This window comes from Neocloeon triangulifer, unplaced genomic scaffold (genome assembly GCF_031216515.1).
Source record: "Neocloeon triangulifer isolate White Clay Creek 2 clone unplaced genomic scaffold, ASM3121651v1 ptg000014l, whole genome shotgun sequence".
Classification (NCBI taxonomy): domain Eukaryota; kingdom Metazoa; phylum Arthropoda; class Insecta; order Ephemeroptera; family Baetidae; genus Neocloeon; species Neocloeon triangulifer.
In genome coordinates, this window is record NW_026775556.1 from 4,825,920 (window position 1) to 4,849,086 (window position 23,167).

Below are 23,167 nucleotides of genomic sequence, written 5' to 3' on the forward strand. Positions count from 1 at the left end.
TGATTATTAATCAAAGAGAATTATAAATTTTGTAATCATTCCGTGATTTGAGAAAGTATTTATGATTATCAAATATCAGTTAATTTTTTCATTAAAATAAAATTTGAATACTAAAAATTTTTGGCGACCAGAGACACCAAGAAAATTTAACTACTTTTACGAATGAAGCAGAGTAATAAAAAAAAATTTAAGCTCTCTTAATAAATAAAAAATAGGGGCTCATAATATAGCTTTCATCAAGTAACAACAACGGTTGACTACATATTGAATTAAATATTTAAAAAGCGAAAATTATTAATTTAAAACAGTTGCTATTAATATTTCAATTGATTACACTAAATTTATTTAGAAAATTATTTAAAGCTTTTAATGTAGTTAATAATTATGAAATATGAATTTATATACTTTTGAATTATAATAAACTACTAAAAAAACTAAAAAACACTGCGTTTTGCTGTTGTCATAAGTGTGCTGTGCTCCTTTTTTACTTTGAAACGCGTGGAATTTGTCAATTGTTAATGGCACCGCGTAAAAGCGTCACTCGTAATCCTTCAAAGCATTGTTTTTAGTTGGTCTTAAAAGTCCCAGTTCGCTCCGGCTGTTTTTCCTCGCGCTAATCCGCACGCTGCTTATTCCCGTCATTAAGCATCTGCCCGAGACTCTCCCTCTCTTATTTCGAAGCAACGCATTTTTTGCGCCGTGTTTGTTCTCCACTCGGGGCGAAAATCGCACACTGCAAATCCGTCCTTTTCTTTCCCTTTGGCGCGCTCGTCTTTTCTAATCCATGCATTGCCCTTTCTTTTCTTTCTTTCGTTCTCGTCGAGTACTTACAGATTTCTCTCTTGGCCAAAGAGAGATTATTACCATAAGTCACCGAGGCAGTCATCCGATTGCGCCGCGACCGAAAGAGAGCAAAAATAAGCCGCTCCTTGTTTCCTAAAGTCCTCACTTCTTCGACTCTGGGTGGCTCAGCGCACCGCCCAGCTCACTCGCTCTCGATTCCTCTGTGTGTTAGTCTCAAGTTTTAATTCGCGCTCTTAAGTCAACCTAAAACACTGCGTGCAAGCACTAAAAAGTATTAGGAGAAGGCGCAGAGCAAAGTAAAGTTGCTACTCCGCGCGTCTTTCTCCAGCTAAAGCGGAAAATCAACCTTATGGGGGAAGTGAACAGAAGGAAAAGTTGGTTAATAATTAACTTAAATGGAAATAACAGTAAAAATCATGAGTAGTTTGTTTGAAGTTTAAGATATTTTATTGTAATCTAGTGTGAAACTAAAAAAAGCAATGCCATTTTTTTATTTCAAAAAGACAATAATCTATTGTTAAATATATAATAAAAAAGCGTAAAATTTGAAGTTGTAAATCATATTTTTGAAGCACCGGTATTAATATTTAGGAAAAAATAAAACGACTGTTTTTCATGTTTTTGAATGAAATGTTAAATTGTTTTAAAACTCTCGTGACTAATTGTGTTCAATCTTTTATTATGACACAAATAACCTATCAAAAAACATAAATTAATATCTATTCATTATTACAAAGCTTTTAAAATTATTATTTTTTTTTTCACTGCCCTGAGTGAGTTTTCAGTAACCCCTCAGAGCGCGCAGCAATAAGAGTCTGCGGCACATACGCTCGCGATTAAAAATGAGCCGCTTCACCTGCTGGTGAGATTTTGCATTGAATTATTCAAGCAACAGGAAGTCGCACACGCAGACGCGCTTACTTAGACAATAATAAAACTAAAAGCTCTGTGTGCAAAAATCAAGCGGTGATGATCTGCAGCCGCTGCCTGCGGCGCTTTAGTTGGAAATGGTCGCAATTTTATGGCGATTATTCCGGCGGAACAATACAATATATGAAAAAATTTTCTTGAAAAAGCTGCTTTTTCCTCGCGAAGAGAGAGAGATTATTGTCACTGAAAGCACTCTTTTCATTATCGCTCATCTTCCAGGGAAAACGCGCGGACAAACAAAGCGCATGAGTGAGTTACGATCTCGCTGCTGCATTCCCATCACTATAAATTAATAAGATGCCCGCCTTATCGCCCGCGGCCGGAATTATTACACGATACCCAATCTTGTACGCACCTCGCGAGTGATAATTTATGGAAATCGCCTTCACCGTTTCCCCCTATTTTTTCAATTAGTTTTTGTGTACGGGTGGCGAAATTTTTGTATTTAGTATGTGAATGCGTGGAAAATCTCACATAAATTTCTGCTTTCTGCGCCAATATTTGCAAATTATTTAAGGATTTCTTTTGCTGATCCTTCGCTAAGATAATTTTTTGGAATTTCATTAACGCACAATGGTTGAAATAATTAAGAAATTAACTTATTTCTGAGAATTAGAAATCAGGACTTACATCTTTGTCTTATGCATTAACTTTAAAAAGGCAAGCAATAAATTCTCATTCAAGATTTTTTGTTGTTTTATTATAATTAAATCACTGCACATTTTTTTTTATAACAAATAATATCTGAATCTCCAATGGATTGAAAAGTTGTATTTTCATCAAAAAAACCTTGATGCGTGACCAAATTTTATAAACATCATTAAATAATAAAATTGTAAAATAAAAAATATCAAATGCAAAAACCATAATAATCAAATGATTAAAATATTTAATAGTAAGAATAAAATTTCAAATAAATATATATTTGCCAATTAGGCATATAATATCTTATAATTTCATGTCAATTGCTGTAAATTATTAAAATATTTATCACAAATCTTGGTTTTAAGAGAATAAAAAATTAAATTTTTTCATAACATTTTTGGTCCACTTATTTCAATATTAAGAACTAAAGATTTTTCATGTTGTTTTTAATAAAATTGTTGGCTTCATGATTCTCCAAAATAATTAATTTTCTTCTTCTGGTGTTAATAAACATGTTGTTATACTTGTCTTATGTCCTTTGGTGGTGTCATGATGGCATTCGAAGCCTCACATCCAAACTCACACACATTGCATGTATATAGTTTGAGGCCGGTAGCCGCGTCCACTCTGCGCGCTTAACGCCTAACAAGATCTTACTTACACCTCGCCTGCCGACCTGCAACCCGCACAACCTTCACTTGTACATACGGAGCCCAACCCCGTGCTAGCTGCGTCCGACTTGACCGCGAATAATAAATGAACGCAAATAGCTAGCTAATCACATTATCTGGGATTAACCTAATAGGGATTGCGCCGCCACCGCGCACCACGCTAATATCCACATACACCGGCGACGGCCTGCTGCTCGAAGCGAATTACAAACTTAAAGCTGTTCGCCTCACCTCGGAAGCAGCAACATTTTTGCTCGTTATTCCCGTAAAGCATTAACGTGTTTATCAAATGGTTACAAAAGTATAGGAATTTTCTAGAATTCATTTTAGTTCATTGTTGCACAAATTAAATTTAAATTTCTGTCTGATGATTTTTAACTTCATATTATTATATTAATCATTTGCCAATTCATATCAAGAAGAGTTGCATTTCATATTATTAATTTAAAATGGACAAAAGCATTCATTTTTAATAAAAAATTCAGCAAACAAAATATTATTTTTTTTTATCACAGATTTTTTCAATTATTAAATTTGAATGCAGAGATATTGTCAGTCGCATCAGGAAATTAACTGCTCGCCTAGCAAATTATTTCACGCCACGATTTAATACTGGAGCAATCACGCGCGCGGTTGACACTTTCAATTACGCGCCTCCGTGGGCCGCGCTAAGCAACGTGTTACAATATGTGCGTGTGCATAATCTGGTAGTCGCGAACCAAATTCTGTGCTGATGAAATGATAAGGAGCGAGAGAGGATGTAAAGGGTTTGTTGTCAGTGCTGTTTGTGTGCTTTTGTTGCGGAGGCAGCTTCTTGTTACTGGAAAGACGCACAGCGGAAACAGTTGGTGCTGCCTTGAGATGCGCTGAGAATGAAGAGAGCGAATCTCGCTCGTCTTTCACATCGCATATTATTATTGTCTCTCTCTGCAGCTCTCCCCGCACCAGCGAGAGATAAACTGCCGCAGCTTATACCGGTGCATCTCTCTTTCTCTCTCTTTTATTTTGTTACACCACTGCAGCTCGCACATTTGATAGTACATCATGCTACTTGCAGATGCACGCGTGAAATTCTTGGAAGAATATCATATAAAATGCAATCTTACCGCCGGTGTTGCAAATAAAAACAAAATAAATATCAGATTATAAACTTATGCAGCATTCCGCTGACGAGTTGTTACATGCATTTTATTCAAATATTTTTGAGGATTTTTGTTTATTTTTAAATTTGGCTCGAGAGATAAGAGGGTTGAGAAAATGTTATTTGTAAAAATGCAAAGCTGACGTGCGAATGAAAGAGAAACTCAGCAATAATTCAATTTTAAGAACACAATAAATTTTACAATAATGTTATTTTATGTATATAAAAAAAATATGAAAAATAAACTTTAATTGGTAAATATTATGTTAAATGTTAATTAAAAGATTTAAAAAATTAATATAAAAATATATACCAAATAATGTTAAATTACATTTAGTAAAATAATTTTTTATAGTCTCTTCAATAAAAACTACTATATTTAAAATTAAATTTTTAATAAAAATTAAAATTTATTAAAATAATAACAATTTTTCTTTACTTCTGACAGTACCGATCTTTTCAACACAATGGCATATTTTTCTTGAAAATTTTGAAAATTCCTGAATAACAAATTTGCTTGAGAATTATGATTCTTTGCAAAAGTCCAGCTTTTGGCGAGATTTATTGCTCTCGCTTTGCTGTTTTATGTCTTTGTTCCGCGGTTAAAACCTTTGCTGCGGAATAATTCAAATGAGTTATATATGTATTTGCCGCCCAAAAAGGAGCTGCAGAAGGGCGAGGTGCGGCGAAAGGCCCATTAGCTTAGCAAGTTAAGACCCCTTAAAAATCCCATCAGCAGCTAGGACTTTATGAAATGCAAATCCTTGTCCTCCACTGGCGTAAGGAGAGCGAGAGAGCCTCTTTTTAAATAAGCAAAGGGTCCTTTATTTTATTGTTCTTGCGCTGGCGGTGAGATTTGGCGCCGCCGGGCTTTGAATTGCTCTCGCCCCGGCTTAATTCCCGCACAACAAAAGCCGCGCCGACCAGCACGTTATTGCAGGCGCGCGGCCGACGCCCCGCCAGGGTTATCCCGCACCAAATTTAATTTGGTGATTAAAAATTATTAACACATATACTCTCCGAAATGTATGTGCGTTCGCAAATCCCTAATAGGACCAATAAGGGAATAACAAAAGAAACACCCCTGTCGGCGTAAGGGGCACTTTCTTTACGCATTGTAATCTACGCACGCACAACATCCTCTCTATGCTTATTATGACCACACATGACCAAGCTTAGGCCGAGTGTGTCTTTGTGCCCATTGTTCCGAGCTTAATGATCGTCCAATAACCCTTCTCTTAATCGCCATCTGACCGCTCGAGTACAAGAAAGGTTCAAAGCTAGTTGGCACAACCGTAATGACCAAAATTTGAAAATTACGGTGAGAATTATAAAATTTACAGGATAGCAGATAAATTTTTTTTAATTATCTTATTATTTAAATTAAGTTAAAAAATTTACACTCATCATTTTTGTGAGGGTAAATTTTGTGGCACTGAAACTTTAGTTGATTCTGAAAAACGCAAAAATTGAAATATATGTGATAATAAGAATTTAAGATCCATCACAATTTAATTGCACTAATACGCAGCGTGATTTGAAGTTAACTATCCAGAATTGTAATGATTTTCTAAAATTAAAATAAAAAATCTTTGAAATTTAATCTGGTCTCAATTTAATATATAATTAAAATAATTATTGTATAGATTGTGAAACGAAATTAAATTTATCAAAAATTTAATGTCCCATGTGCGACAATTACATAACCACTGAATACATTATTTGGGTCGCGCCTCAACATTTGTCTGGTCAATGCGATAACATACTCTGATATACTTTGAGGGACACACATAAAATTCCAGCAGCTACGTATCAAAAGTTTGACATGTCTAATGACCTCCTGGCAAGTGCGGAAACCTTTCGTCCTGTGCGTTGTTTTCCCTTCCTAAAAATCGGAAAATTATAACCCAGGGGAGATAAACAAAGTACGTCAGTGCTCGAAAGCATAGTCGCGGCCACGTGTATAGATCGGGGGGCAATTTCGTATAAAAGTTTCCTGTCCCACGAAACGCTCAGATTTCGTTTGACGTAGGTGTCCTTGTTTCGTTGCGAAGAGATAAAGTTTTAAGGCGAGGGGAATAATTAACTGCAGATAAAGGCACGGGGTGCTTGCACTCTAAAGGCGCCTGGAAAATTGTTTCTCTGACGTGAGTTGTAATTTTTATCAAAAACGTACGGAAAAGTGGCGTAAATGACACGCCTTGTGCCGTATAAGTTGAAGTCAAAATAATTATAATAATTGTTAACACCTAGCTAGCTAGTTTTCATTAAACATTTATTTTCTTTTTATATTTTAAATAATTATGAACTTTCACGAATTTTAAATTTAAATGATTAATATGATCTGCACATTGCCTTTAAAACTACAGAAACACGTTTTATGTTAGTCGGCCAAAGTCAATATATTTAAGATAATTAAGATATTTAAGATAATTTGAATGGGTAAATTTTAATGAATTTTTTCATTATTGAGAATTATGATTAAAAATCTGGATTACTTTGTCATGCACCATAATAAAAGAATACTATTTTTTAATTAAAAAACCATATTTAATAAAATGCTTGTTTTGATTGCAGGTAAATCGATACCAGTTCACTGCATAGTGGAGGTGTTGGTTCCCGAAGACGCAGGCCCACATCCCAGGCGGAACAGGGTGGTTGTTGAAACCGACAGCTACGCTATCATTCCCGTAATCACACCGTTTGAGGAGCTGGTCCACGTGGCCTTGTACAGGCTTGGCTACCCGCAGGATTGTGCACACCTGGCCACAGGTATACTTACATTGTTGTGTATTAGAATGATAAAAACTACAGCTTATGAACAAAATAATTGGCATGAATTTATAAAACAAAAATCAATTTCTTGTGATATTTTTCTATGTATACCATTATAATTGCCTATAAATATAATGGTATTTGGATTTTAATTTTTTTTTTTAATATTTATTATCCTTGTAATATAAATAAACATTCAAAAAACAATTTATATTTATAAGAATAAGAAAAAGCGATAGTAAAATATCGGCGCAATAAATTATTAATATAAATTTATTATTTTGATTTTCTCTACCAGGGTCTGTTGTTATAAAAAACTGGAAGCCACTGCGTTTGGATCGAATCGCAGACAGCCCGCTTCTCACAGTTGGTGACATCCTTGGCGAACTCACCACCGTCGCAACTTTGCACATCCAAATTGTCAAGTGAGTCAATCTTCTAGTTCTTCCATGTGTTTAACTTTTTTAATTAGCAACCGCCACTTTTATTTTTATTGAAAAATTATAAGCATTGGAATGGACTTATCAAATTTTTGTTTTTAATTTCTTTTGCAGATCTCGCCATTCTGCCGTTCTAGACATCAAGGACAAACTTCTGCGTTTGCTACTGATGCAGTCCCACAACCTGCTGCTCTCCTCGGGATGTCCCCTTGATGAGGTATGCATCATTTTTTAATTCGTCATTCGCGATATTTTCATTTCTGCACTCCAGTTTCCTATCAAAATAATAGTTAGTTTGCGCGCTGACGCAAATCCGCAGCAGATTGACGTCAATGGAAAAAATCGCACACTTTTCCTACCGTAAAATAAAATTTCAAATTTATCTACAATCCCCGGCTGCAACTTGCCGCCACGTGCCAATGCCGTTTCCTGGCTGAGATTTTAATGGGCCGCAAAATAGCCAGATATTTTTATTTCACAACATCCTCCGTGAAAGATTATCAAAATAAAAATCGAAGGAGGAAAAATTTCCAATTAAATTCACTCACTTTTGCACATAAGAAGATAAATCGCTTTATATCAACCCTTTCATATAATAAGAGGAGGGATTTGAAAAGACAAGGTGAATCTTTTGCATACTATTAATACTAATTCCTGCAATTGCTAAGCCCATTACACGTAATTCCCTGCACACATTCATTTAATGGGCGCGTTAAGAGAGCGAAAAGAAGAGGAAGAAGGGGTAGCACCCCTTTATTTTCAGGTGAGTTCTCCGCTCGGATGAGTAGCTCGCGCCCCCGCGTGCCGATTGTCTCTCTCATTGTTTTTGCGCAAAGGGATTTGAATCTGCTGAAAGTTTCGTCTTCTTTCGAGGATGTTTGCTTTTGTGGCCGACTTAAGTTGCTATGCTGAGGATTTCCTCTCATTATTAATACCCTAATATGCGCTTCTCGCTCTCTCTCTGAATAAAGTAAGACCTTTTAATCTTATTATGAAACAGCGCGGCAGCCGCCGAGGTTACCAGCTTCTTCTTCCTCCACGTCGACTTAAACTTCTTCTTCTTCGACTCCGCTACTTTTCTCTGCTCTCGTCATTATCTTACTTTAATTCTGTCGGCTGCGTGTGCCGAATTAACTGCGCTCTTGTACCGAATCATGGGAATTACAATCAGTTTGCCAAACCGAACAGGCGTGAAATGTGCCGAGACTTAAACTCAGCGCCGTCGGCTTAGGTAGCGGGATTGCTTGTTTAAGCGTAAGAGCTGCAAACGAGTTAACCAAGTTGTTGTAATATTCTAACACAGCTTTGCAAGAAAAGGAGCTCCTGAAAAATTATCACCAGAGATTATGAGAAAATTCGCTAGATAAGAGATATTCTAACAATTTTCTTGAATTAAAATTTGAATTCCTTCGAAAATATTTATCAATTTTAATGCATCCTATAGTGCAAAATACATACCCAAATAAAAAAAAAATATACATTAAAAAAATGTGATTCGGGACCATTTTGAGCTCAGAAACTTTCATTCAATTATAGACTTGCAAATTCTTCAGTAATAATTTTAATCTCCTCCTCTCAAAGGCTTTCAAAATCATCGATGAAAATTTGACAATATAACGAAAAAAAATGATTTTTTTTCTATGTAATGATCACTGATTTTTCAGAAAGTCACTTGAAAACCTATAGAAACATGCGATTCAAAAGAGTATCTCAATCCTACAATAACGGGTTTCTGGTGAATTATTTTCCGTTTGAAAATTATCTGCAATCTATTCATGCTTTTCCTCGTAAAATCTAGCAAGAGTAATTAAAAATTTTGCTCTCAGCTCCACAGAAAAAAATAACAACCTATGCAGGCTCATTAACTATAGAAATATTTGAAAAACAATTAGCATACACCAAAAGTACAAAATAAACCTCTCCTAAAAAATCTGCTACGAGTAAAAATTATTCCTTTATTACTGGAAAAATAAAATTAAGAACACTAATTATCACAAGCTTTTTATATATTTAAATAAATTTTTTTATCTCTAGATTAAAATCATAAAGCATCACACATTTTCTCTTGCGTCTTGAGGAGCTTCATATAATTGAACTGTTTCAATTTTATAACAATCGCCTTACTGTTCGTCACCATAACTTGGTTGACATTGTTATATTTATTTGGAATATTATGCATCAATCTTTCCAATCTGATAATCTCGGAGGGAAAAGTTTTGATTTTCTCTCAAATTAGATGACGTATATTATGCGTACAAGATGCAGTGAGCGCAAGCGGGACATATTTATTCTCTTAAATGTCAGAGTTGGCGCGCATTTCTCATCCATCACGCAGATTAGATTTTATTATATGCTCGGCAAGCGCAGAACAAAACAAGTAACAAAGAAAAAAGTGATAAGGCCGTAAAACTGCCGGCGAACGATCTTTCTGCTCTCCTCTGCTCCCTTTTTTTTACTTTGTATCAAGCGCACGGAAAAATCCATTCATTTACAAATAAAATTCCGCAAAAATTTTAGAATAAAAGTCGAAATTAGCGTTTGCGTCTTCATTACGCGGACACTTTATGGGCCGAGGAAAAAATTTAACGGCACCAACTTGGCTCGTATATCAGTATACATTTAGTACAGTGAAGCCATTTAATTATTATGCGGGGAAACTTTCCGCTCGCGACCTTATCTGAAATACAGATTACTTATACCGAATTTCTTCGCCCGTCTAATGAATGCTGGTACGTATTTTAAAGAGTGCTTATCGGCGATTTAATTTGAGCTTGGGCCCACCGCTGTCAGAAAGTCATGCCGATCCATTAGTCGATGCCGCGGGTAGGAAATCGCGAAAGCCGCTTGTCGGACAGGCACGATTTTCATACGATAAACTATCACACTGTTGCTATTGTATGCCGAAGAAAGGGAATGATAACAAGTAAATCATTTTTTATTTGTCAATTTTAATAAGGTTATAAAAATATTTAATTATTCAAATTTTAATAAATGTTTAATAAAATTTAGTTTATAATATTAATAGCATAAAATTTTGCTAATAATGATTAAAATTTATTTGCTAATAACAATAATATTTTATCAAATAATAATTTCATTTAAGATATTATTAGTTATAAGTAGGCTATTACATGTCTTGAAAAAACAATAATATATTTTATGGTATTAAACCACCATATTTAATCTTTGGTTGACAAATATCTTTCTTCTTGCAGTGGTACCGTACATTCATACATCATACATGATTACTTTTAAATTTTCTCATTATAAGTTTGGTTGTATTTTAAGAAAATTTTACGAATCTTCAAAAGAGTGATAAATCCAAAATTAAATTCTAACACAAGGTTTTATAGATTAAATGAGCAATTTTCACTTTCCCTATCTTGATCTCACTTATACATAAAATAAACACTTTTAAAAATTAAGTATGATCACAAGGGAAAAATTAGTTTAATGATATGATTAAACAATAAATATCTTTTTCCAATAAAAAAAAAAAAAAAATTTAATGCCCTTGGTGCAAAGTTCTAATTCAAAAGATATATTAATAAAACCTTTCCACAAAGCAAACTAAAAACTGCCTCATTCAAAACTACACTTTCCTATTCAGAATTTAGAACGCGTCATAAAATGTATTGATTGAAGTAATTAATCTAATACTAATTAATTTAATTGATTTTATTAAAAAAAGGAATGCAAATTATAACGAGGGCAATCCTTTGTTAAGTAATTTAATATTTCCCGTCAATACTTATTTTCTAATAAATTTTGATCAGTTTTTTTTTTAATTCATGTAATAAAAAAATTGGTGTTTAAAAATTAAATTTTTAGTTAAAAACTTTGCGAGTCAATTGAATAATCCTGATATATCTCTAAACATTTCTCATATCCTCGCGGCTGCTGTCCGTATATATTGCCCTCCATTCATTACACGCAGCGCGCGTGCATTGTTCTCCCACACGTCGTCGTCTGTGCACGTATGAATGTATTCCGAGATAGGCGAGTAAGACGGGTAGACAATATCTTGCGGGGGCAATATATCATATTGTTATCCCGGGCGTTTTCATAAGGTAAATAAATCCGCGTGTTGCTTGTATATGGAGGGGCTTAACTAGAATTTCTCAACTTCATTACAGAAGAATCATAGACTTAAAGCCAATAAAAAAGTTATATACTGCAGCACATATCATAATATAATGTGATAGGTAGGTAGGTAGGTGCTGCTGTTTTACTTATCTGCTCCATTAAGAGAGAGAAAGACGCGCGTACCATCAAGAAGGGGGTTACACACGCGCGCTATATTTTAGCCTGTCTTAAGACTTTGCAGCTAAAGGGGGTTTAACGGGCGCTCGCGCGCGTTATGATGATATACAGCCTTTTGTTACTAAATCACGCCTCGCGCATTATCCTGCCTTAATTATTCATTTTTGGGGAATTTTCTGCCAATTCAGAGCTCGGCCCAGAAGTTGGAAAGAGAAGAGAGTGACTTTGCGCGATCGATATGGTAATTAGAATAGAACACGGCTTGATTAATATTCGAGGGAGGCTGCGGGCGAGAATTTGTCTGGATGAGATAATACTCGCGTGTCTGGCGTATAGAAGGAGTCGTTACTTTGGTACTTTATGGCCCACTCAAGAATTGTTCAATTTTTGTACCAAAGTAATAAGTTGGGAAAATATAACTGAATGACGTTTATTATTATTATTATTAAAAGGAAACTTACATAAACTCTTATTTTTACAAAGCACCAGTTTGTATCCCAAATAATCTACTTTTTTAATAAACAGATTCTTTTACTTGCTGAAAATTGCATTTAAAAAAAAAAAAAACAACAACAATGAAATACTTTATACAGTTACATCAGAAATAAGTTAGTTATTTTAAAATTAATATAAACATTTAATTTTAAAATATAGAACTCTATTTTTTTTTTTTTTTTTTAATTGTTTATCCCTTACATTTTTTTTTAATTTTTTTTTAATTTCTTCCCAATTGAATTCATGGCAAAACTTTTTATAATTTTCCTCAGCCATAATAAACACTTTTTGTGTGTGAATTTTATTCGAGAACGGAAAAATTCTAGTCAAAATAGTTTAAAAATAGTGCAAAATTTCATGCGTTTGAGCAATAAAATTCTTATATAGCATATATTTGGTGCAACCGGCGATTATGAAAATGTTGACTCTGAGAGCGTTTGTAAATCAGCGAGAGAGCTCCTGCGCTTTTTGATTCCCATCACCATTGACGTCACCTAATTACACATGCACTCCGCGACAGTGTCACCTGCTACTGTTTAGGCCGCGCGCGCGGGGTATAAATTTTATTATCACGCGGCCATAAAATGCTCATCCCTTATCACCGCCGCCTCGGCACAAGAGCGCAGCCTTTCTCGTAAGACACGCGCAAGCACGCAGTCTTTGGCCACGTCAAAACGATCGCGGGCATTATAAATTGCTAATGCCGGCCGTATTTACCTTCGCGAGAGCAAACAGAATACTGATGTGTAAGCCCACGGGCAATCAGAAGCGACAGAGCTGATAAAAGCAGGTTGATCTAATTTGAGAAAGAAGCTGCGTAGATGTTGCAAAAGTTCCTAGTCATCGAGACAAAATAAATAATTATAACTGCGCAATAAAAAATATTTAAAAAAAAAGCTTATTTTACCCTATCGAGCAAAATGCAAGTCTCGTCTTCTAAAATCAGCCTAATGGTATCTATGGTGATATATTTTTAATTTTAATTAGATCAATAGATGGAAAATTTAAATTTTAAAATTAGCTTAATTAAGACTTTCATAAAATTGTGCACACAAAAATTAAAATTAAACAGAATTAATAAAAAATTATTTCTCCCAGCCTTTAAAATTTGCAGATTAATTCAATTTAGGTTTCTGCCTGGTTTCAGAGTTTCCTGTCCCAAATTTGCCGTGGCCAGAGCCCATCCATGGAACCCAGTGAAGAGGTGAAGCGTCGTTTTGACCAGTGGCTGGCCATGCACCAGCAACCTCCGGGCTCGATGCCCATCTTGGGCGGTGCCCCTGCAGTCCCTCAACCTCCGCATCCTTCTCCATCTCTTCTGGGCCATCCACCTTCAATGGCCTCCATTCCGAGGCCGACCCCTCATTTTGTGGATCACCGCAGACTGCCACACTCGCCATCAAAGTTGGATTCATTAGCCCAACACCCAGGCATGCCGGACCACATGCACCCAGCACTGCAGGTCAGTTACTAATACTAACTAAATAAAAAAAAATTGATTGTTAATTTATTTAAATCGTGTAACTAAAAGGTAAAATTTTACAAAAATCAATTTATCAAGAGTGACCTTGTAATTTTTCATATTAATAAATTAAAATTAAAACACAACTCTATTCTTTAACACGTCTTTTTAAGCCTAAAATTCAATGTAGGCAATACGCCGATCACACCGACTAATCCGGTTGCATAAACTCTCTGTTGCAGACCGTGCAAAGCCAGTATCCAACGCAAAAGACGCGAATGCGCACCAGCTTCGATCCAGAGCTGGAACTGCCCAAGCTGCAGAGGTGGTTCGCCGAGAATCAACACCCCAGCAGGCACCAGGTGAGCTTAACGCACGACCCGCATCCTGTAGATTAGGATAACACTCATCTGGTTTAGAGCACGCAATAAAAATTTCAATGAGCGGAAGGAAAATGGAGATTTTAATCTACATCGTTTTTTTCATTGCTTATTGTTGCAAAACAATATCCAAATTTCATGGTATATGCCAAAAATAATAAGTGCATCAATAATTCGTTTTTTATTATTTAATAGATTTAAAAAAGCCTAACAATTAAAATTTAAACAAAGATATTCTTTAATTGCGTTTAGTTTTAGTAAAGCTTGTTGGTGTACCGCAAGTCAATTCCTATCTTTAATATGTCGCAATATAGCATATAAATTAATATATTTAAATAATTTAATTACGAAAACGTTGAGAGGAAAAATGGCGACATTTTTAATTCAATTAATAATGAAACTTTAAATCTTTTCTTGTCATTTTTAGCTACAGGCTAATAAAACTTACGTTTCTAAAAAAATTGTTTAACATCAATGAAAATTCGCCGAAATAAAAAAATTTAAGTTTCAAAATTGAACAGTCATCATTCAAATCATTTCTTCAATTTTTAACATCACTGTCTGGTTTTGTTTTAGATTCAACAATATGTGAAAGAGCTAAATGCCCTCGAATCACGTCGCGGCCGCAAACCCTTGGATGTCAACAACGTCGTCTACTGGTTCAAAAACGCGCGCGCCGCCCAGAAACGCGCCGAAATGCGTCTGACCCTGAACGGCTACAGCAACGGCCCCCTCCCCTTGGGCGCCGGACTTAACCCCAACCACCACATGCACATGGGAGGGGGAATGCCCCTGCTTAAGTCACCCCTCAGCCACAACGATGGCTCCCTCTCGGACGGAGACGACGGGGACATGCGTAGGTCGCAGCACCCTATGCAAACCTCCCCTTACTCGTTGGTGACCAGTAGCCGGAACTCGCTGCTGAGTCACCTGACCCGAGGTCGAGAGGACGAGGAGGAGAGCGATGACGAAGACCTGGAGGAAGATGACTCCTCCAACCCCACCCCTTCACGAAACTCGGCCAGTCCCCACCAGGCCCACTTGGAACCACCCTCCAGCGAGCCCCTCCAACTCACCTGCAAGGAGGTCACAAATGACGAGGATGACAAAGACATCAAGAAGGAAAACAAGATGGAAACCTCCTTCAAGGAGGAGATGTCCGAAGACGAGGAAAGACCCCCAAGTTCAATGTCCCCACGACCAAACACCGCCCCCAGCAGTCTCAACCCCTCATCCCCCACCATCGAGGAGGAGATTCACCGCCCCACCACTCCGAACTCGGATTTTGGCCCGGGAGCTTTGGTCCCAAGAACACCAGGGACACCACTTGACCGCGGATTTCCACTGGTGCCCAACAACAACCTGTTCAGCCACAGCATCATGTACATGAGCCACTACATCCCTGGCCTCCAACAACACGTCCAGTCAGCGGCCGCCGGCCTCAATTTGGCCGCCGCCGCAGCTGCCGCCCAACTGGCGGCGGCTGCCTCGGCCGACGACCGCCGAAAGCGCAACCGAACCTTCATTGACCCTGTGACGGAGGTGCCCAGGTTGGAGCAGTGGTTCAGTCTGAACACCCACCCCTCCCACAACCTGATCCTCAAGTACACAGAGGAGCTCAATAGGATGCCCTACAGGCAGAAATTCCCCAAGCTTGAGCCCAAAAATGTGCAGTTTTGGTTCAAGAACCGGAGGGCCAAGTGCAAGAGGCTCAAGATGTCCCTGTAGTCCTGCTCAACATTTATATATGATTCACTTCTGATTTTTGCTGCTTGCGATTCTACAAAATGCCCGTGCTGGAGTGAGATTTGGAACTCATCCATTCCAAGCTTTCTGCAGACTTTTCCCTCTGCCTGTAGAATGAAGAACCAATTTAAAGCAAGGAAATGCGATCCTTGTTCTGTTGTTGTGAAGTTCCAAAGTGGGCTGATTACTATTCTTGCTTCTACTTAAGGTTATCTGAATGTATAGGTTGTGACAATGGGAAAAAATCCTCAATGTATGGTTGTAAAAATCTTGCCTGGCTTGTCAACAATAAGGAGCGAAATTAACACAGGCAAGCAAAAAATGGCATAATTTAAAATTACAAAACTTGTTGTTAGACTTTAAAATGAAAATACTTGTTGTGGAACATAAACACACACGTAATTATTGCGAATATAGATCTCTGTCGAACCGTTCCATGTTATTGAAATCAAATATAGGTCGCGTATAAATATATATTACAATATTGAAAATAATAAAACTTGACGAGAGATATGCATACAATAAAATAATAAAACAAACCGAACCGCTTGTACATATACTCACCCATTATTGAAATACAAAAGACACTTCAAGCACATTGATATTCAAGCGAGCTACTTATTTTGTGACGCAATTGTGGGTTATTTAAGAAAATTACACAATGATCTTTCCTCACTTTTTTAGCAAAAATTTATTGCTTGAAATACACATAGGTTGATTTTTAAAAAGTTCATGTTCAAAGTAAGTCACAGAAGATAATTAATTTATAATTGTGATATTATGTAGGTTCTTATATAAATATGATTAGTTTGGATGAAATGCGTTCCAGAAGATTCCTGTTTTAAAAAATTGTTCTGTTTTTATTGCGCCGATTGATTGAGTTTTATTATACAATTGGTTTCTTTCTCCACCGTTCCAGTTGTTTGCTATTATAAGTTTCGACCTCAAGTTGTTTTCCTTAATGTTATAGCTGTGTGCACATACGTTAAATGTAAAGAAAAAATAATGAAAAGAATGTATATCAACAATAAAAAATAAGACTACACCAAAAAAGTTTAATTTTTTTTTCTAATTTTTTCAATCATTCATTTTATCAGATCCAACTTTAAACTTAAAATTCAGGTTGAGCATGAAAATCTTTTCTGAAATAAAAATCAACAATCATAATTTAGGATATTTTAAATAAAATATTGCAATCTTTATCTTACAAATTACAAAACTATAATAACATTTTGCACCGTTCAAGAAGTTTTAGGAAATATTTCTTTTTAAATGGAAAATTTTGCGGAAACCAGCTTCTCGTGTACATCATGAGCTCTTGCGGGCTGCGTTTCTGATTAGGAGCGACGTCTGGGAGCTCGAGTTCTCGCACGGGTCAAATAATGAGAGAATTTATTGCCGGCAGGCGTAACGCGGCATAAAACGCCTGAGCAAAGATATAAATCAATGTTTGCAGTAATTAAAAGAGCCGTTGGTGCTGCTGTTGATGCCGTTGGGGTCGCGTTCGTCTCACTGCACCGAGAGACAGACCGACCACCCATCATATCTTTAAGCCGGAAAATCCCATCCAGCAAATTTTTATTGGCTCGCAATTGCTCTGGTGGGCGGGTGTAATTAATGGGTTATGGCTTTACGACGAGAATTATTATTTGCTCAAGCCCCGAGCGAACGCACGTCTTTGTTTAATCTTGCTCATCGCCCGGCCGAGAATATAAGAAAGGAAGAAAGAGAGAAAGCAAGGCGCGGCAAAGAGTTAGCGCGTGCCTTTGTGCCATTGTTCCAGCTAGCGACGCAAATATTATCCTTAGCCTATGCTAACAGCAGAAGGTTTAGCACTCGAGTGCCATCATTATCAAGGGATCAAGAAGAACCTTTCTTCTTTTCAGCCACGTGCTGGATCATTCGCTACGTTTCAAGTGCGCCGCTCGAGATTACTTTCTGCAGAACATGATTTCCTTGAATTTTACAGGCAACCTGCGTCACTTTCAAGTGACACCGGTTGCATAAATACCACTAGCATATATTATTAACATCGTTAAAATCTTTATGGGCAATATGGCAACGTTATAGCACCTCTAGATACAAGTTTCTATTTACTTATAATATGTATTATTGAGTCAAGTTCATAATTAACATTGAGGGAGTGAACAAAAAACATAAACAATTATATACCTTACATAATTTGGGTGTACGTTTTTAGATTTTCAAGTGAATTTTTTTAACAAATAAATATTTGTAAGCATTTTTTAAAATTTAAATATAATTTAGTATTTTTTATTTGCAAAACATTAATAAATTTTTAATTTTTGTTTTGAAATTTTTTACATATTAAGTAACTGATAATTTTTATTTGTTTAATTTGAGCATAAATTTTTTAAATTTAAACCATATTTTAAATTATAATGCTTAATTAATGCTCATTGCCAGTCTGCCAGTAACAAAAATTGAATCGATCATACATTAGGATTAAAATTTTAAAATTATTTTATTTTTACAACAAACTGTAACGAATATAAATTAATTTAATCAATTCCAATTGAAAACACTCGATACTTTAATTTTGAAAGTAGATAATTTTTTATGACGAAAATTTTTATGCTTTATTCCAACCTTCTGCAAATTTAATCTTCTATTAACTTTGCTGTTTCGGTGGCTCTTTTGAGTAGCATTGCTTTAAAATCACTTGAGCTAGATTTTCATTTCAAGGGGGCGAAATCTCGCAATTTAATTTTATTGCCGCCATTAGGGGCTGAATTATGATGATTCCGCGAGCTGCTCTTTCTCTCTCGTGTCTGCGGGAAAGGGCAGGGTGGCGAACGGGGGCGAGGATTTGCCATAAAAATACGAAGGAGCTCACGAGAAGCAGCAGCAGCAGCAGCAGGCATTATTGTTTATAAGTATTTTGGAGTAGGCTTTGGCGACTTCTGATGGATGAGAGGAGCTATGAGTGAAAAGAGGCGGCGGCGGCGGCCAAGATCGCGAAACGGCGCTCCGCTTTTCTCTCCTTGAGCCATAAAGAAGCAGCAGACTGACTGACTGCGCGAGTAGAGATGTCCATGCCGTGCCGAGAACGAGGGAGTAGCACATAAAGCTCTTTGCAAATAATCCCTAACAATAGATCGCCAAGGCCGAAAGGAATTATGATAGGGCTTATGCAGTACAAACACGAGATACCCATTTTTCAGAGGTCTTACTCGCTGCAATCGAGTATTAAATAAATACACAACGCCACTCTTGCTCGCTCTTTTCAGTCTCTGCGACAAAAGATACGAGATTACTTACAAAACGGTTCCAAAAAAACTTGAGCTGGTCCATTTTTATGATGGATCCTTCTTGCAGATCTGCTTTTTAAGGATAAACACCGAGAGGTTTGTACTATTATATTTTTGCTATTCTTAAGTAAAATTGCAATTGAAAAAAGATTTCAATATAAAATAATACAATTAAAAAATTATGATAAATCAATTTTTCATGACCATTTAGAATATCATCAATAACTACATGAACACGTTAATAAATTTTTAAGTGAAAAATAAAAAATCACAGACTCACAGTTTAACATATTTATAAAATATCAGCGTTTTTTTCCCTCATAAAATTTCAATTTACCATTTAAACAAAATATTAAAAAAAACATCGTATTTTGATTTTTGAGGCTTTAATATTTAATATACTTTTATGTTATTTTTAATTTATTTACTCTATTTTTAAATAACAATAAAACTTTTCTGCATTTAAACCTTATCATTAATTATTCTGCAACGGCAAATCCCTGTAAAGGGCAACTCTTTTTTTCTCTCTCATCTTTATTCGCGACCCGAATAATGAGCCTGAGAAAGGATTTTGCGAGGGACTTAAAAGTAAAAAGACGCAGGACGAAATTATTTCCCGCTGCGTGTAGTTGAGCTCGAGCAAAGATGATGATTATTATATGGTGGCACTTCTTCTCTCGTTGATATTTTATTTTATATTAAGCAGAGCGCGCAGGGAAACGAGCAAAATAAAAAGTTAAGCCAGATTAAGTGAAAAGGAGCTATTAAAATAAGATGAAGCTGGGGGGCGGAAAAGACGCCGCTGCGTGGAAATAAAAACGACCTTAAAAAGCTAATCAGTATTAAATGGTCGTGCTCCGGCGAGAGAAGGAGAAAAGCGGGAGGCCCACCGCTTTTCCTGCCCTAATGCCTCCTACGTGCCACGGGGTGCGCCGTTCCGCTTGAACTAGGGAGGAAATAGAGCAACCAGAATGTGAAATTTAGCCTCAAAAATATTACCATGATTTATGATTCATTCAATATATTTGAAAAAAAAAATAACCTAACAACAAATTTATCTATACAATTAAAAAAAAAAATTATAGAAAAAAACCTTTTTTAAATATTTGAATAAAAGGATATAAAATACTTTAAAGAAATAACACTGCTAAAAAGAATAAAAAAATTATTAAAATCAAAAAGGAAAATTACCTAATTTTCAAATTAAGTTTTAAGGAAACAAATTGAAGCCGGGTTCTCTTTGTGTTTAAAATAGAACATGCTTGAATTGCTCAATTCGTTTTTTTTTCTGACAATTTTATCGCTGAAGCAGAACAAAGTCATGTCATGGCTTTCGAAGGGCAGCGCATCTTAGTTATTTTTGGCAAAGTCCTCTCTTATTTTTCCGCCGAGTAGGGGATTAGAGAGCAGCAAAATGCTGAGGAGGCTTAGAAAATTAAAAGTCGCCGAGTGGAAAAGTCATCATAGCCGGCGCGCCAATCTTAATTACGTCATCTCCTGCGCGCACGCCGGCCGGGGATTAGAGAAATGAAGAAAAAGATTGAGCTAGATTGTTATAAGAATAAGCGGGCGGCAAGAAAAAATGGGGTCTGCGAGAGCTGGAAGGCAGGGGTGTTTAACAGAAGAGCAATCTGATGGAATTACGCGGCGCTTCTCTAATGTGGGCATCAAGTACACGCTGCGCCGCAACGCACGCTCCACGTGCAAAGAAGATATCTCATTCCTTGAATTTCCTGTTTGCCGCCGCAAAAATTGTATAATAAATAACTTGTTAAACGCACACACAACCGGCAAAATAATATCAGACCGAATTATCTGCGGCTTGCGTTAGGGAAAAACGCCTCCGTCGCAGAATGAAAAATTAATCATTTCGCATGCTTTTATCCTGATAAGCACCCCTTGAATCCGTTGGAGAAATTTTAAATTAAGAAATTTTTAATGTCTCATGACTCTCAAGTGATTATTGTTCTAAATTTTAGTATTGTCTATGTAGACAAAAGTTCTATTATTTATACAAAAGTTCAGAAATATATTAACGTGGTTTATATCTTTACGTTTGCACATTTATTTCCAATCAGTTGAAAAAAATCAAACTAAACTAACAGCTAAGAGTAAAAAATTTCTTAAGAAAACAAATACCACGGTATTTTGTACCAAGCAGTATAGCTTTTGAGAAAAATTTACGAAAGCTAATTTCTATAATAATTATTAAAGCTCTATTTAATTTTAAAAAGAAGTTATTACGCTGTTTTTTTCTATGTTATAAATCGTTATAAATAACATAATTTAATTTATAAATATGACAAATATCAATATAGAACAATGCCCACGACCCACAACTATGATTGAAATATTTCAGTCTCAATAAAAATGATAATAGCTAAATATTTATCCAATTTGTGATAGAAGTAGAAGTAGTTTTATGTATTTTATGCACTTTTGCAAATGAAAATAGTCTATCAAAAAATACATATATATATAATTTTATTTTACTTAAAAAAATAATTAATAATATATATAAAATTAAAACTTAATTTTAACAAAGGAGTATTTCAATTTTTTTTTATTATTTATTTTTTACGTATATATACATTTACTATCATGTTCAGTTTTTATTTCAAGTGTCGTTAAAAAATTATATTATTGAGCAATATATAGTGATAAAATAAATTTTTCCAAGCGTGCTAAGATAAAGAAATTTAAATTGTTGTGTGATAATAATTTTTCATTAATTCATTACTACACTATTTTCTTGTAGAATTTTATAAAAATTGGAAATAAGTTATTTATGAAAAATCATTATCAAAGTTTTAAGGCAGATATCTTCTGTTACTTCGATTATAACTGGTTTTATCAATTATGATTGGGTTGGCTTCATTTCTGCATCGTCTTTTGAACGTCTAAAGGCTCAGCAGTCTCAGCACTGCCGGCTGACAGTCAAGTTTGCCAATTTGCAAGGATTTACGGAGGCCGCGAGTTATGAAAAGAATCGTATAATACAATATCAAGGGCTGTCGGCAAAGAGAGAGAGAGATTCCAGTCTCACGTCTGAAATCCGTGAGACGAGATGCTTGTTAAGGTGCTTTGAAAGATGAAGGAAGGTGCAGCAGGCCCTTTGATATAACCCCGGGTATTACGCATAATGTTTTCTTAAACCGGCGCGGGCACAACAACAAAGCTAGCAAGCGCCTCCTCCAACTCAACCGCCGGCACCCCTTTCAATAAGCCGCATTATGTAATATTGCCCCTTCAACTTTCTTTAGGATAATGAATGTAATCCGATTTTTCCAATTAAAAAGAAACTTTTTGTCATTTTTTCTCTCCCGCTTTTCTACTGTACCTAACGTCTAAATGAGAGAGTCGGCTTTTTTAACTTCTTCTTCTTCCCTTTCCGCCACTCATATCTGCTCTACGGAAAAGCGGCCGCAACCCCATGCAGAAAAATCGTAAAATCCTCCACCTTTCTTTCTTTTTGCTCCTTTTCTGCGAGGTGCTTCTGCGTGTTTATTATACAATCCTCCTTTCGTATTTTCTCTCTCTGCGCTGGGAAAAATGCCCGCCGAGATAAATGAAACGGCGCTGCAGAGAGATGAAAGAAACTTTTGGCAGCGCCAGAGATTTTTTATTCTGCTAATTATTTTCCGTGAAAGCTGCTTTGGCATTCTCGACCTTTCGTAGGAAAACCACCGCTTGTATTTGTTCACCTAATACCCTCCCTTCAGCACTTACTCGTTTTGTTTCCTCTGATATTATTCGAAACCGGTCGGTGTGAATTTGTTCTGACCCTTCAGTTTAGTACAATCGCATTGAAAACATAGATCGCCAACACAATCGTTAAGACCATTATTTGATACTTACACCTTGCAGGGAGTTAACTATTTCCAGAACCAAGTCAGCCAAATGTAATGAAGCTTTTACCAAACTGAAGTACACAATTCATTATTCCTGGTTCTAGTTCTATAGCTTATAATTTAAGCGTGATCATTTGGAAATAATTTCCAAGTTTTAGCAGCAGTTTTTTTATATTATCGTTTTCTCTCCGTCGTAACTATTTATTATTATAAAATATTCTTCACTGCTGACTGCTGTTAATCTGTTTTTACTATAAGAGAAAATACAAAGAATATTTTAGTTGCATCAATT

At 35.9% G+C, this 23,167-nt stretch overlaps 1 protein-coding gene across 3 annotated transcripts in view; it reads left to right on the forward strand.

Moving 5' to 3' along the window:
- Positions 1-16,792, forward strand: part of LOC132199673 (uncharacterized) — a 52,209-nt gene extending 35,417 nt beyond the window's left edge. For 2 of the 3 annotated variants that reach the window (XM_059624576.1, XM_059624579.1), the window contains 6 exons: positions 6,769-6,963; positions 7,265-7,391; positions 7,521-7,623; positions 13,294-13,626; positions 13,869-13,988; positions 14,583-16,792. In XM_059624576.1, coding sequence (XP_059480559.1) covers positions 6,769-6,963; positions 7,265-7,391; positions 7,521-7,623; positions 13,294-13,626; positions 13,869-13,988; positions 14,583-15,734 — 2,030 coding nt within the window. In that variant the 3' untranslated portion in view covers positions 15,735-16,792. The remainder of the gene's footprint in view (positions 1-6,768; positions 6,964-7,264; positions 7,392-7,520; positions 7,624-13,293; positions 13,627-13,868; positions 13,989-14,582) is intronic. The other variant, XM_059624578.1, reaches the window with a different exon arrangement.
- Positions 16,793-23,167: the final 6,375 nt, after the last annotated feature.